At 39.8% G+C, this 14,155-nt stretch overlaps 2 protein-coding genes across 2 annotated transcripts; one reads left to right on the top strand and one right to left on the bottom strand.

The window, feature by feature from the left end:
• Nucleotides 1-3,689: 3,689 nt before the first annotated feature.
• On the top strand, nucleotides 3,690-7,522 carry spc25 (SPC25 component of NDC80 kinetochore complex). The gene is made up of 7 exons (XM_084162699.1): nucleotides 3,690-3,769; nucleotides 5,344-5,503; nucleotides 5,600-5,665; nucleotides 5,801-5,947; nucleotides 6,074-6,178; nucleotides 6,290-6,388; nucleotides 6,515-7,522. The coding sequence occupies exons 2-7, from the start codon at nucleotides 5,350-5,352 to the stop codon at nucleotides 6,634-6,636; spliced, it is 693 nt and encodes a 230-aa protein (XP_084018825.1). The 5' UTR covers nucleotides 3,690-3,769; nucleotides 5,344-5,349; the 3' UTR covers nucleotides 6,637-7,522.
• Nucleotides 6,969-14,065, bottom strand: nostrin (nitric oxide synthase trafficking; the record flags this gene model as incomplete). The annotated part of the gene is made up of 16 exons (XM_084162691.1): nucleotides 6,969-7,105; nucleotides 7,199-7,282; nucleotides 9,003-9,237; nucleotides 11,074-11,199; nucleotides 11,309-11,397; nucleotides 11,499-11,607; nucleotides 11,727-11,852; nucleotides 11,932-12,030; nucleotides 12,288-12,413; nucleotides 12,573-12,671; nucleotides 12,831-12,893; nucleotides 12,994-13,075; nucleotides 13,184-13,246; nucleotides 13,372-13,455; nucleotides 13,764-13,849; nucleotides 14,039-14,065. 16 exons carry the CDS (start codon nucleotides 14,063-14,065, stop codon nucleotides 6,969-6,971), a joined length of 1,635 nt encoding a protein of 544 aa, XP_084018817.1.
• Between the last annotated feature and the right edge of the window lie 90 nt (nucleotides 14,066-14,155).

The following is a 14,155-nucleotide window of genomic DNA, read 5'->3' as shown; positions in this document are numbered from 1 at the left end:
TCACTTTTATAACACGGGTTACCAACATTTTCAAATAATGATTGACATATTTTCATTAAAAACGTTATTTTGATGAATTTATTCATACTATTTCATCCTTCCACAAGATATAGTCCCGACACAAATCTAGGGTTGCTACTCAAACCGGCTGGTCGTTCGTTCTATTGGTTCCGTTGCCAGAGACGCGACCCAGTCGTTCAATCTTTTTGTTCTGTATCTATGGACACGACCCAGTCGTTCGTTGTAAATGTTCCATGGCCATACTGGCTGGCAACGTTCTTATGCCTTGCTTGCTAGCTAGCCAACTACGGCTAACTTACAGTCACGTCAAACAGTGCAGACAGAATAATAACAGTAGCTGCATTTGCATTTGTTTAAGCTGTTTTCTAGTGACATTTATTTGGATACATCCATAACAATGAGCTAATGAGGCACGATTTCGCCTGGCATAGAAAATGTGCTCTCTCGTCAGGACACTGTTGTTCAGAGGAGCTAGCCAACAACAAAGCCAACACAATCACTTCAAACTGAAGCTGTAAAGACCGCAAACTAGCTGCACTTCATTTCGTTTGACCTTTTTTCAATTGACATTTCTTTGTATATATCCATAAAAATGATGCCTGCTGATCGATGATTTCGAGTGGCTGAGAAACGCTGCCTGCCTGTCTGTCTCGTCCCGACTCCCGACCCCTTCACATTCATTACTATGGGACAGCTGGAGATCAAATTTGAATATTGAAACAATTTTGCAAATGTCGGAGAGACAGACAGCAAGGTTTATACAAATCTCCGCTGTTGAAAACGAAATGTTAGTCTAAAAGAAATGTGAGATGTCTAGATGCTTTTTATAGTTGAGATCAAGTTAATAAATTGCTTGGCTGGGTTGATGAGACAGTGGATTGCGCTGTCAGATGGAACAGAGTAAATAGGCATTTTAATGTCATAGATTTAGCCAGTGGTAACTTGTGGAATAGACACCGGCTGGAATGCGCTTTTAACCAATCAGCATTCAGGATTAGACCCACCCATTGTATAAATACAAATAAACACTGTTTATCTATCATACAAGCAGGACGCACAATCAGATATTCACAAAGATAAAAATTCAGTTCACACAACAATACATCAGACAGTTGTGCCATTTTGCAAGCCATTAGAGTGGGCTTTTGTTGTCCCCAGCACAAGGTGCACCTGTGTAATGATCAATTTCTAGAATTTATGATCATAATGATTGACAGACAGGAAATTACACTGACCTGGTCCTGTTTCACAGGTAATGTGGATCTGCTCCAGCTGAGGGAGTGAATTATTCTGGTAAAAGACAGTTTCCTGCACCCACCAGTATGGCCACTGGCCAAACAGAATTCTAAAAACAAGAGACAGTCAGATTAACATTTATATAACAAGATGTGTCCCCTAAACAGAAAAAAGCATGATTTTATAAGCATCTATCCCGATAATGTTACATAGATTGCATGCACTATCTCTCCCTCCCTTTACTAGTTATGGCAGCACAAGTGTAAAAAAAAGAAAATAAATTAACACAGTGAGCAGATGGTGTCTTACCATTAGAAAATTAGGTTGAACCAGTCTCCAATAACTGCCACAAATATAATCTTGGTGCAGACAATTTGGCTAAGTTGCAACCACAGAGGGAAATCGAGAGAAGATATGTGACAAGGGTCACCCACAGAGGTCATGAAGTCAAGGAAGTCATGGCAGTCCCTGTAGTTGCTTTGGAGGTGCTGGATCACACCAGAACCCCACTGCTGTGGATAAGGTCCACCTGGCACAACAGGAACAGCTGCTCCCTCTGTCTTAACTACAGCACCATGAGAGAGAGAGAGAGAGAGAGAGATGTCTTTGTATGTACATTTACATTTTACATTTTAGTCATTTAGCAGACACTCTTATCCAGAGCGACTTACAGTTAGTGAGTGCATACATTATATATTTTTTCATACTGGCCCCCCGTGGGAATTGAACCCACAACCCTGGCGTTGCAAACACCATGCTCTACCAACTGAGCTACATCCTTGCCGGCCATTCCCTCCCCTACCCTGGACGACGCTGGGCCAATTGTGCGCCGCCCCATGGGTCTCCCGGTCACGGCCGGCTACGACAGAGCCTGGATTCGAACCAGGATCTCTAGTGGCACAGCTAGCACTGCGATGCAGTGCCTTAGACCACTGCGCCACATGTAAATGTATCATCATAAATCATTCAACTGCTATGGCAATGAGTGCATTAAACACTGCAATAAACTTTAGTGAATTATTAACATAAAATATTTACAAAAGAATACATAGGAATAGAGAAGCATTGTACATCAGGATGCACAACTGCAACACGTTTCAACTTATACTGTAGAGTCTTCCTCAGGCAGCATTGAAGGCATGTTACACAAAGTTGTTTTCAGGACAATTGTGTGTACATTTTCCACAGGCTATTACTTTTATTGGTTAAATATCAGCCATTCCATCCACCTGAGGATAGTGTTCTCCCGCAAATGCACAAGTTGAACCACCGGGATCCATCTGAAATAGTTCAAATACATGGAATGGCTGGGGATCAAGTTTTGCTCTTATTTTTACCAACAGAAAAAATATCAACCAGATGCTCCAGAGCACTGGGATACCTAAAGAAAATGAAGAACAGTTAACAGGCCCCTTTTCCAGACAACCTAAGCTGGCACTATGATAAACCATGCTTTCTGAACATGTATGTTGATGCAGATATGACCTTAACCACCCGAGCCACGGCCTGTTCACCCTGCTACCATCTAAAAGGCTGAGACAGTATGGGTGCATCAAAGCTTGGACCGAGAGACTGAAAAACAGCTTCTATCTCCAGGCCATCAGACTGTTAAATAGTCACCACTAGCCAGCCTCCGCCCAGTACCCTGCCCTGAACTTTAGTCACTGTTACTAGCCTGCTACTACCTGGTACTCAACCCTGCACCTTAAAGACTGCTGCCCTATGTACATAGTCATTGAACACTGGTCACTTGAATAATGTTTACATACCGTTTCACCCACTTCATATTTATATACTATATTCTAGTTAAGGCTCATCCTATATAACTACTGCTGTACACACCTTTTCTATTCATATACTGTCCATAATGTCTATACACACCATCATATACATATATATTTCGGACTCTGACATTGCTCGTTCTAACGTTTCTTAATTCCCTTATTTTTCTTTTTGGAATTTGCGTTTTGTATTGTTAGGTATTACTGCACTGTTGGAGCTAGGAACATAAGCATTTCGCTACACCCGCGATAACATCTGCTAAATATGTGTACCCGACCAATAATAATAACATTTGATTTGATATAAACTCGACTAAAATTGTAACTTTTTTTATTTCTAATGTTGATACAGGCTTTGCCTACAGAGTCATGTTAGACATCGATTCGCCACAGGCTGGCGCAAATTCACGAGCACAAGACACAAACAGACTAAACAAAACTTAGCATTGTGGGAAACAAGGAAAAACGTGGCCGATAGCTTTTAAAAAATGTGTTATATATGGTTTTAGGCGGAACATAAATGATAAACATCGTAGATGATAAATACGGTACATTGTCATTTTTATCGCAGGAGTATATTTCTTAAAGGGACTACTTTGACTTTTGATAAAAACGCAATTTCCGGTGTGGCGTCACAGGCCCATCCTTCTTTCCGTGAGCGCGGAATTTTGAAAACAACAGCGAACAGCTGCCGAAAACTCTGGGTCGAGGATCATCCGAAAATTGCCACGGTAGCTAACAAAATTCACCATATTTGATAATCGGTTGTTTGGTAAAGTCATAGTATTTGATATAGCTAAAATGATTGTTACATACTTTTGGCCACGTTTGGTCATGAGCTGAGTTGTGTTTTTAGCTAGCTGGGCTAGCTACGTCGTTAGCTACCTTGACTGTTTCCGAACTTATTTTAATTGTGGCAATAACGTGGTTTAGCTACTTACCTTAATGTTAGTTAGCTAACAAGCCAATTTATGCTAGCATTCATCCAAGGTATGTGTCACATGGGACTCGCTAAAAACACGCCACTTCGATACAGCAACAAAGTGACTTTTCGTTGCAGTTTAGGACTAGGAGAGCATTTTAGCTAACCCTTTTCCCAACCTTAACCTAACCTGCTATGTAAGTTCTCCTACGAAAAAGTAACTTCCGGTGGTAGCTGTATCCATGTGGCGTGTTTTTAGGAAATTCCGTATCACAAACCTTACTCAACCGTGAGTTCCTGTTTAAAACTACATTCTGGAATTCGTTTTTCACCAAAATGGCAGACCCGACATTTTTTGTGATTGACAGCTGAGGGATGCAGCGGCTGAGGAAATGTGGGCTAACTTCTCTAATATTCATAGACACCTAGGGAGATGTGGGCTAACTCCTCTAATATTCATAGACACTGCTTTAGATGCAAGGACTGACTAGAGTTAATTAGAGTGAAATTATTATAATAGTTATAAACACATACATTGTTGTATGTAAACAATGGAGTAATAATAGTGAAATGCTTATTTGCAAGCTCTACAACAATGCAGTAATACTAAGTCAGATAAAAAAATACACAGGAGAATAAGAAATACACACAAGAAAATACACTATATACAGGTCAATTCCAGTAGCAATATCAGTGCAGGGATACTTGTGATAGTTAAGGTAGCTATGCACATGTAATCAGGGTTAAAAGTGACTGAGCAGCAGGATAGATATAATAAATAGTTGCAGCAAAGTAAATGGTGATTGTGGGTGTGTGAGAGTCGGTGTGTGTTTGACTGCACCAGCGATCAATTTTTGGACTTTTAACTGAGATGTTTTCTGTATGTTTTACATTTACATTTAAGTCATTTAGCAGACACTCTAATCCAGAGCGATTTACAAATTGGTGCATTCAATTTAGGATAGCCAGTGGGACAACCACCCTTTTTTTTATGGGGGGGTAGAAGGATTACTCTTATACCCATTGATTCTTGAAAAATATAACTTATACATGCCTTGATCTTAATTAAACTGTAATACCCCATTAGAACCCCAAAATATAAGCTTGTTTTACTCCATTGTGAACAAACACTATATAGCCTCAACATTGTTAAAACTATCATTTAGATCATGGATGGTCAGCCCTTGTATGTATCCATAGCTCTGCCTATGAATTTGGAAGTGGTAAAAGAAATCCAGCCCCATCCCTCAGCTGTTTACCAAAACAGTGACATGGTGTCACTTGTTGTTGTTTGAATTGCATATTGCCCCCTTTAACAAGCCATCCTGCATCTTGCCAAAATGTTGACTGACCTAATCAGTGTTTTGTATTCCTGTCACCTAGATCATCATGGCATGCATTACAGATGCAAACATGGTGAATTGGTTTAGTAGCACAATGGAAGACATACGCAACAAAATGCTTGTTCAGGGATCGGCCGAGATGACGGAGACAGGCATGGATTGGGTTCAAACCCACCGACAGTTTGTCAAATCTGTTCTCGGTATGACATGGACGCTGTTATCATGATTACTGAGTCAATTATGCTTAAAATCTGTCAATATTCAGAGCTATAATAATCTCCCTTATCTTTCTGCAGATACATGTTCAAAGAAAGTCAAGGATGATGAAATAATATTTGAAACTATAGACTCGTACAAAACAGGTAAGATTATGCCGGGCATGACGTGATGACATCCTGTGAAGTGTTACTAACAATCAGTTTGACATTAACCTTGGCACTAGCCTACTCATACTTTATTATTGAAGACAATGTCCCCCCCCCCCCCCCCCCCTCCAGACTTGCAAAAGAAAAATGCCTCAATGGTGGAGAAGAGAAATGCCATTGCGAAGAGGCTGTCTGAAGTGGAAGGGAAGGACGTACAGAAAAGCAAGATCATTGAAAAGATTGAGATGATCCGAGTGGAACAAGCCAAGAAGAAAGAATGTAGGCAATTTTTTAAAATGGAACAGTAGATTTTGCCCTTCACACACGTCTTTTCATTGGTCTAAAATATATATTAGTATCCAAAACAAACATGTCCCCTTTCCTTGTTTTTCCTTTCTTCAAAAGTGATCGTGTCCCAAAACAAAGCCAACAAAGACAGACTGAAAAATCTCAACAAAGCCAAGCAGGTGTTTCAGGACCGGCTAGGATTGGAAATTAGAAAAATTCATGGTAAATTGGGAATAAATCTGTTGGTAATGGCAGTAATATTGTACCGTTTGAACATTTGTGTTGACCAAGTGTTAAACCACAGAAGTAAAATGAATTATTATTTTATTCAAGGTGAGAAATTGCAGTTTATCTTCCGAGACATCAACCAAAAAGACTCAGAATGTGTATACACCTTCATGCTGAGGATCAACGAAGGAGGATTATACCAGAGTGAGTACAGTAAATAGTATAGAACAGTACAGTAACAAATGGTTTTGGAAACTAGGAGTGTTATCATGAATGGCTGGAAACTGATAATAACTAAACAACATTTTCTAAACAAATTTTTGTCCACAGTTGTGTCTAATGACCCACCACTGGATTGCATGGCCCACTTGGAGCAGAGACTTCAGGAGACCAACAACTTCTCTGCTTTTCTTGCAAATGTTCGGAGAGAATTTGTCACTCTTAAAACCTGAGGAGTAAAAAAAATCTGTTTAATATCTTAACATATTTTAGTAATATCCTGTGTCTTTGTCTCCCATTTTCACTGTCTCCGTCTCCCATTTACACTGTCTCCAACATCGTTTGTAATATTAATGTTTCAATTATATGATGTCAATTTTAAAAAGGCTAGATGCAATTTTCAAGTTGGTGGGGTTCTTCAGTGGCCCAAAGTTTTGATCAGGCATTTTGGAATGAGTATAACTAAACACTTTTTGTACACCTCCCCCATAGTTGATTGAAGTATTACTTTAATCATGTAACAGGATAAATGCTTTACCCTGTCCATTTGCGCGAACACTTACTGTCATACATCTGATGTTTCTACAACACTTAACATTGGCAGCTCCTCAACGTAGGTTGATGGAAAATGGCCTATCTGTCCATTCAATATCCCATACCACCAACCGCTGTCTTCCTTTTGATAGATGTCAAGAAGGTCTCCTGTAACAAATTATTTTGTTAGTATAGTCATGAATTTCATATTATTATTGATGGTATGCATTTTCTTCCATACCTATTTTTATTGTCCCTTACCTTCTTTCATATTCAACTCATCGTCTCTGTCTGACGTGAAATCGTAAACAGCTTTGCATTTCCCAATGCTACACCACTCTGCACCTGAAGGAGAAATGTATTAGTGTTTCTTGTTATGACACATACAGTGGGGAAAAAAAGTATTTAGTCAGCCACCAATTGTGCAAGTTCACCCACTTAAAAAGATGAGAGAGGCCTGTAATTTTCATCATAGGTACACGTCAACTATGACAGACAAAATGAGGGAAAAAAATCCTGAAAATCACATTGTAGGATTTTTTATGAATTTATTTGCAAATTATGGTGGAAAATAAATATTTGTTCAATAACAAAAGTTTCTCAATACTTTGTTATATACCCTTTGTTGGCAATGACACAGGTCAAACGTTTTCTGTAAGTCTTCACAAGGTTTTCACACACTGTTGCTGGTATTTTGGCCCATTCCTCCATGCAGATCTCCTCTAGAGCAGTGATGTTTTGGGGCTGTCGCTGGGCAACACAGACTTTCAACTCCCTCCAAAGATTTTCTATGGGGTTGAGATCTGGAGACCGGCTAGGCCACTCCAGGACCTTGAAATGCTTCTTACGAAGCCACTCCTTCGTTGCCCGGGCGGTGTGTTTGGGATCATTGTCATGCTGAAAGACCCAGCCACGTTTCATCTTCAATGCCCTTGCTGATGGAAGGAGGTTTTCACTCAAAATGTCACAATACATGGCCCCATTCTTTCCTTTACACGGATCAGTCGTCCTGGTCTCTTTGCAGAAAAACAGCCCCAAAGCATGATGTTTCCACCCCGTGCTTCACAGTAGGTATGGTGTTCTTTGGATGCAACTCAGCATTCTTTGTCCTCCAAACACGACGAGTTGACTTTTTACCAAAAAGTTATATTTTGGTTTCATCTGACCATATGACATTCTCCCAATCCTCTTCTGGATCATCCAAATGCACTCTAGCAAACTTCAGACGGGCCTGGACATGTACTGGCTTAAGCAGGGGGACACGTCTGGCACTGCAGGATTTGAGTCCTTGGCGGGCACTGCAGGATTTGAGTCCCTGGCGGCGTAGTGTGTTCCTGATGGTAGGCTTTGTTACTTTGGTCCCAGCTCTCTGCAGGTCATTCACTAGGTCCCCCCGTGTAGTTCTGGGATTTTTGCTCACCGTTCTTGTGATCATTTTGACCCCACTGGGTGAGATCTTGCGTGGAGCCCCAGATCGAGGGAGATTATCAGTGGTCTTGTTTGTCTTCCATTTCCTAATAATTGCTCCCACAGTTGATTTCTTCAAACCAAGCTGCTTACCTATTGCAGATTCAGTCTTCCCAGCCTGGTGCAGGTCTACAATTTTGTTTCTGGTGTCCTTTGACAGCTCTTTGGTCTTGGCCATAGTGGAGTTTGGAGTGTGACTGTTTGAGGTTGTGGACAGGTGTCTTTTATACTGATAACAAGTTCAAACAGGTGCCATTAATACAGGTAACGAGTGGAGGACAGAGGAGCCTCTTAAAGAAGTTGTTACAGGTCTGTGAGAGCCAGAAATCTTGCTTGTTTGTAGGTGACCAAATACTTATTTTCCACCATAATTTGCAAATAAATTCATTCCAAATCCTACAATGTGATTTTCTGGATTTTTTTTCCTCAATTTGTCTGTCATAGTTGACGTGTACCTATGATGAAAATTACAGGCCTCTCTCATCTTTTTAAGTGGGAGAACTTGCACAATTGGTGGCTGACTAAATACTTTTTTTCCCCACTGTAGGCAAGATCAGAATGATACATCTTTGTAATTATATATGTGGATGGGTGTCACCTTCTTCGTCATCAGTCTTGGACATGGCTCCATTGACAGAGCCACATTCCCCTGGAGCTGCAGTATCTTGGATGACAGCAGTGTAGACAGGGTTTGCTTCCACTGATGAGGTCTCTTCTGATGTCACACTCTGATAGGGTCCTTTGTAAATGATGGAGCTCCTCTGACGCGATCTGAATGGTGTCTTTTTGATTTTGACTGGACGGGCCAGCTGAACAATACTGTGCTCGCAATCCTTGGGAAAACAACGTAATCTGGTTAGGATGTATAGTAACATACATACAGTTGAAGTTGGAAGTTTACATACACCTTAGCCAAATACATTTAAACTCAGTTTTTCACAATTCCTGACATTTAATCCTAGTAAACATTCCCTGTTTTAGGTCAGTTAGGATCACCACTTTATTTTAAGAATGTGAAATGTCAGAATAATAGTAGAGATAATTATTTCAGCTTTTATTTCTTTCATTACATTCCCAGTGGATCAGAAGTTTACATACACTCAATTAGTATTTGGTAGCATTGCCTTTAAATTGTTTAACTTGGGTCAAACGTTTCAGGTAGCCTTCCACAAGCTTCCCACAATAAGTTGGGTGAATTTTGGCTCATTCCTCCTGACAGAGCTGGTGTAACTGAGTCAGGTTTGTAGGCCTCCTTGCTCGCACACACTTTTTCAGTTCTGCACACAAATGTTCTATAGGATTGAGGTCAGGGCTTTGTGATGGCCACTCCAATACCTTTACATTGTTGTCCTTAAGCCATTTTGCCACAACTTTGGAAGTATGCTTAGGGTCATTGTCCATTTGGAAGACCCATTTGCGACCAAGCTTTAACTTCCTGACTGATGTCTTGAGATGTTGCTTCAATATATCCACATCATTTTCCTTCCTCATGATGCCATCTATTTTGTGAAGTGCACCAGTCCCTCCTGCAGCAAAGCACCCCCACAGCATGACGCTGCCACCCCGTGCTTCGGCTTGCAAGCTGTCCCCCTTTTCCTCCAAACATAACAATGGTCATTATGGCCAAACAGTTCTATTTTTGTTTCATCAGACCAGAGGACATTTCTCCAAAAACTATGACCTTTGTCCCCATGTGCCGTTGCAAACCGTAGTCTGGCTTTTTTATGGCGGTTTTGGAGCAGTGGCTTCTTCCTTGCTGAGCAGCCTTTCAGATTATGTCGATATAGGACTCGTTTTACTGTGGATATAGATACTTTTGTACCTGTTTCCTCCAGCATCTTCACAAGGTCCTTTGCTGTTGTTCTGGGATTGATTTGCACTTTTCACACCAAAGTACATTCAGCTCTAGGACACAGAATGCGTCTCCTTCCTGAGCGGTATGACGGCTGCGTGGTCCCATGGTGTTTATACTTGCGTACTATTGTTTGTACAGATGAACATGGTACCTTCAGGCGTTTGGAAATTGCTTCCAAGGATGAACCAGACTTGTGGAAGTCTACAAAACATTTTCTGAGGTCTTTGCTGATTTCATTAGATTTTCCCATGATGACAAGCAAAGAGGCACTGAGTTTCAAGGTAGGCCTCCACAGGTACACCTCCAATTGACTCAAATTATGTAAATTAGCCTATCAGAAGCTTCTAAAGACATGTCATCATTTTCTGGAATTTTCCAAGCTGTTTAAAGGCACAGTCAACTTAGTATATGCAAACTTCTAACCCACTGGAATTGTGATACAGTGAATTATAAGTGAAATAATCTGTCTGTAAACAATTGTTGGAAAAATTCCTTGTGTCATGCACAGTAGATGTCCTAACCGACTTCCCAAAACAGTAGTTTGATAACAAGAAATTTGTGGAGTGGTTGAAAAACAAGTTTTAATGACTCCAACCTAAGTGTATGTAAACTTCCGACTTCAACTGTACATACTTACATTTATCTATTATTTTGTGTCATCAAAAAGGATACGCCATGATGTGTTTGTGCTGTCTAAATCTAATTGAACATGCACAATATGGAATAAAACAGTATACTGTATGTTAGTAAATTAATCTAGGCTAGCATTAACTTGTGCAAAGCCCAGACCAATGCACTTTGAATATGAACCTACCTTTTCTTTCCATTTTGTTATACTGTCACTGAATCTATGCAAAGTCTGAGGTTTTCCCTCCAATTCAGCCAATGTGGTGGAGAGTTTGCAATGAGTTGCTTCAAGAAGGTTCAGTTTCAGAGTGGTCTGTAGACATCCAATAGGAAAACACATTTAACAACACAATGCTAGGAAATTTATACAGAAAAATATCAAATAATATTTTCAAACTGGATCTATTGGTGTATGTAAAAACCTCATCAATCAACTGTTCTGTTTCTTCCAGGTTCTTTTTGTTTGAGAACGATGGGTTTTCAGAGTAGGTCTTCACCAGTCTCTCAAGAACTATTATTAATTGGATGTTGGAAGACATGAAAATGAAAAGGTGTCACTCAAAAATGTATTATTTCCAGTCAAATTCTATGCTTTCGTTTTTCAACACTTACCTTCACAGTCTTTCTTTGTTTTTGTGATACTGTCCCCCAGCCGCTGGAGTTTGGACTTGATGGCATCTCTTCTCCTGCCTTTTTCCATCAATGACTTACTGTCCTCCTCCTTAACATAAGTCATTGAGGGTCAGGCACTGTATGTCTTAGGTCAAAATCACACTAATTCCAGAACTATTTACAGATACAAATGTGCTGTACAATTATGTGAACAAAATGGACCCTTACAAAATAATCAGTCATCAGAAACTTAGCCTTGTTCTCCTCTGCTGTTACACTGGTTTCCTCCACCAGACTTTGGATATCCTTTTCCACATCAACTCTCTGGATGGCTTGTTCTATTTGTTTCTGGCTCTGTAAGTAATACAAGAGAAAATTATGACAGTTTTTGTCACAGGGTTGTAATTAGAGTCATTTTGGGAAGAACGCTCACATGTACGAGGGTGTGTCTGAAGCTTGCCATGTGGAGGTTGTATTTATTCAGTATGTTGCACAGAATTTCTATCCGCTGTTTCTCAAGCTCCTGGATTATCTGAAATGATAAAGTTACTGTATAACTATCAGGCACACAATATGGATGTTGCAACACTCAAACCTGACTATCTCTAACTTGGTCAAACCAAACATCAGCATGAGAGGAGACGTACAATACAACTCAACTCTGCACATCAAAACTTATTGGGTGATCTGGCTTGACCCCTTCTCCAGATCAACAGTACAGTCAGAAGGTACATATCTTTTCAATACAAATTATTTTGGAAGAAATGTGCTGTAGGCATTGGTCAGAACCTGGTAGCAGTTTTTCAGTGTGTTTTCCCACTTCAGTCTGATTTGATGGCCATCCATGTTGATGGTGAAGTACTCCTCATCTGTTCTGGTCTGGGCCTCCGCAGACTTTGTCTGTCTGTTCAGTATCTAGTTAACAACAGAAAAAGTCATCATCCTAATCTTATTAAGGGTGTGGAAATGCCATCTTTCTAAACTTTTATTACATTGGGAATTTCGACGGTTTCATAATCATACATATCAAGAGGTGACAATGGCAGTATTACAGTAAATATTGCAGTGCAGTACCTTCTGTTTTTCTTTCTCTGTGCAAATGTGTGTATTCTTTTTAACAAAGTTGAACAGGGCCTCATGCTCTCTTGTCAATCCAACCAATTTCTTCTTCATCTGTGAGGGAAAATGTTTGAACAATATTCTTAACCAATAATTTTATTTGAATGATGTAATCAACCAAAGGATGTAATGTCTGAGAAATATACAAGGAGGTAGAGTTAATTTAGACTTGATTGACTGATCAAGTTGGTAAAGAATTTAAGGAAGGCTTACCTTGATTTGTTCACTCCAGTTAGTCACAACAAGTTTTCTGTTTTTTTCAACAACATTATCAAGCTATTCAAGAAAGGGATAAGAACAATGTGTCTCAATGTAGAATTGTGTAGAATGATGTAGAATGATGTGATGGTAGGAATAAATGGTCCAAATTACTCACAGGTCTCTTCCTCTTGTTGTGCTCCTCAATGACTTGTCGAATTTCTAAAATGGCTTCTGCCTGAAAAGCACTTCCTAGGGCTCTAAAAACAAACCATCATATTATTATTCCTCAGACTCAGTCAGACTAGAGAATATCCAAGCAACATCTACTACAGGAAAGCCTCATAATAAGGTCATGCGTGTAATACCTGTGTGTGTCTGCTGTAGAGTACATGTCATCAGATACATGGCACCATGCTTGGTACGTGGAACTTCATGGAAATAAAAACAACAACATTCAGAGAGTTTAGAGCACTATAATATGGGCTCTATTCAATCTGTATCGCTGAAGCATTACAGATTGCGCAATATAAATGTAAAGCTATAGCCAACTCACTTGTCATTCATCCCTTTGGATGCCTTCATGAGTTTTCCAGCAAGCTTCTGAAGTCCCTTGGCATAACTGATCTCCAGCTCAGCCCTAGTCACAAATAAATGTCATCAAGGGATGTTAGTTGTCACACCGAGGTGAAACAGTAACTACAGCTAATTAAAATTACATCTGGAAGTTAGGACCTTAGCATGCAATTGTGAATGACCAAATTGGTATGGTACATACATTTAAATGACTGGACATTTTATGAAATAGAAATATGTGCAGTCCAGGTTCAAAAGGGTTTTACTTTTCCAATCCTAGATAGCATAATAACAATTTCAAATAAATTACCTCACTAAACGATATTCTCAAGGAGTTGTGTATGCAAAGACATAACATGACATTGACCATACCTTTGCTGAAATACTGTCATGAGCTCCTTGCAGAAATGCTCCCCGTTTTTTGAAAACTTCTTCAGATCTTGGTACAACAGGTTGTACTAAAACACATTCAACAAGTCATGGTGTTGTCAAGCTGTGGCTATTTTTAGTAACAGTAATACACACAGCTATGAAGAAAATCCATTAACATTTCGACCTATGGTACAAAATATAAAGGAGAAATAATGATATTTCTTTGTACATTTGACTAAAAGTAGTCTTTGAAAAGAGGTAGATTTAGGACTCACGGCACAGGTGCTCAAAGGGTCCGCCATTTTCAGTCTAAGATGGTTTATTGACTTTGCACTTTGAACACTCGCCTCCTAAAGTCATTCATGCGGAAATCACCTGAGCTCATATAACTA

Source organism: Coregonus lavaretus (assembly GCF_964263955.1).
Source record: "Coregonus lavaretus genome assembly, chromosome: 5".
NCBI classification, from domain to species: domain Eukaryota; kingdom Metazoa; phylum Chordata; class Actinopteri; order Salmoniformes; family Salmonidae; genus Coregonus; species Coregonus lavaretus.
This window is presented reverse-complemented; position numbering and strand designations above follow the sequence as displayed.

Excerpts from the sequence above, each read along its gene's own strand:
- spc25 (XM_084162699.1), top strand. The coding sequence starts at position 5,350 with ATGGCATGCATTACAGATGCAAACATGGTGAATTGGTTTAGTAGCACA. Across the intron at positions 5,504-5,599 it reads GTTTGTCAAATCTGTTCTCG|ATACATGTTCAAAGAAAGTC; the intron begins GTATGACATGGA and ends ATCTTTCTGCAG. Across the intron at positions 6,389-6,514 it reads CGAAGGAGGATTATACCAGA|TTGTGTCTAATGACCCACCA; the intron begins GTGAGTACAGTA and ends TTTTGTCCACAG.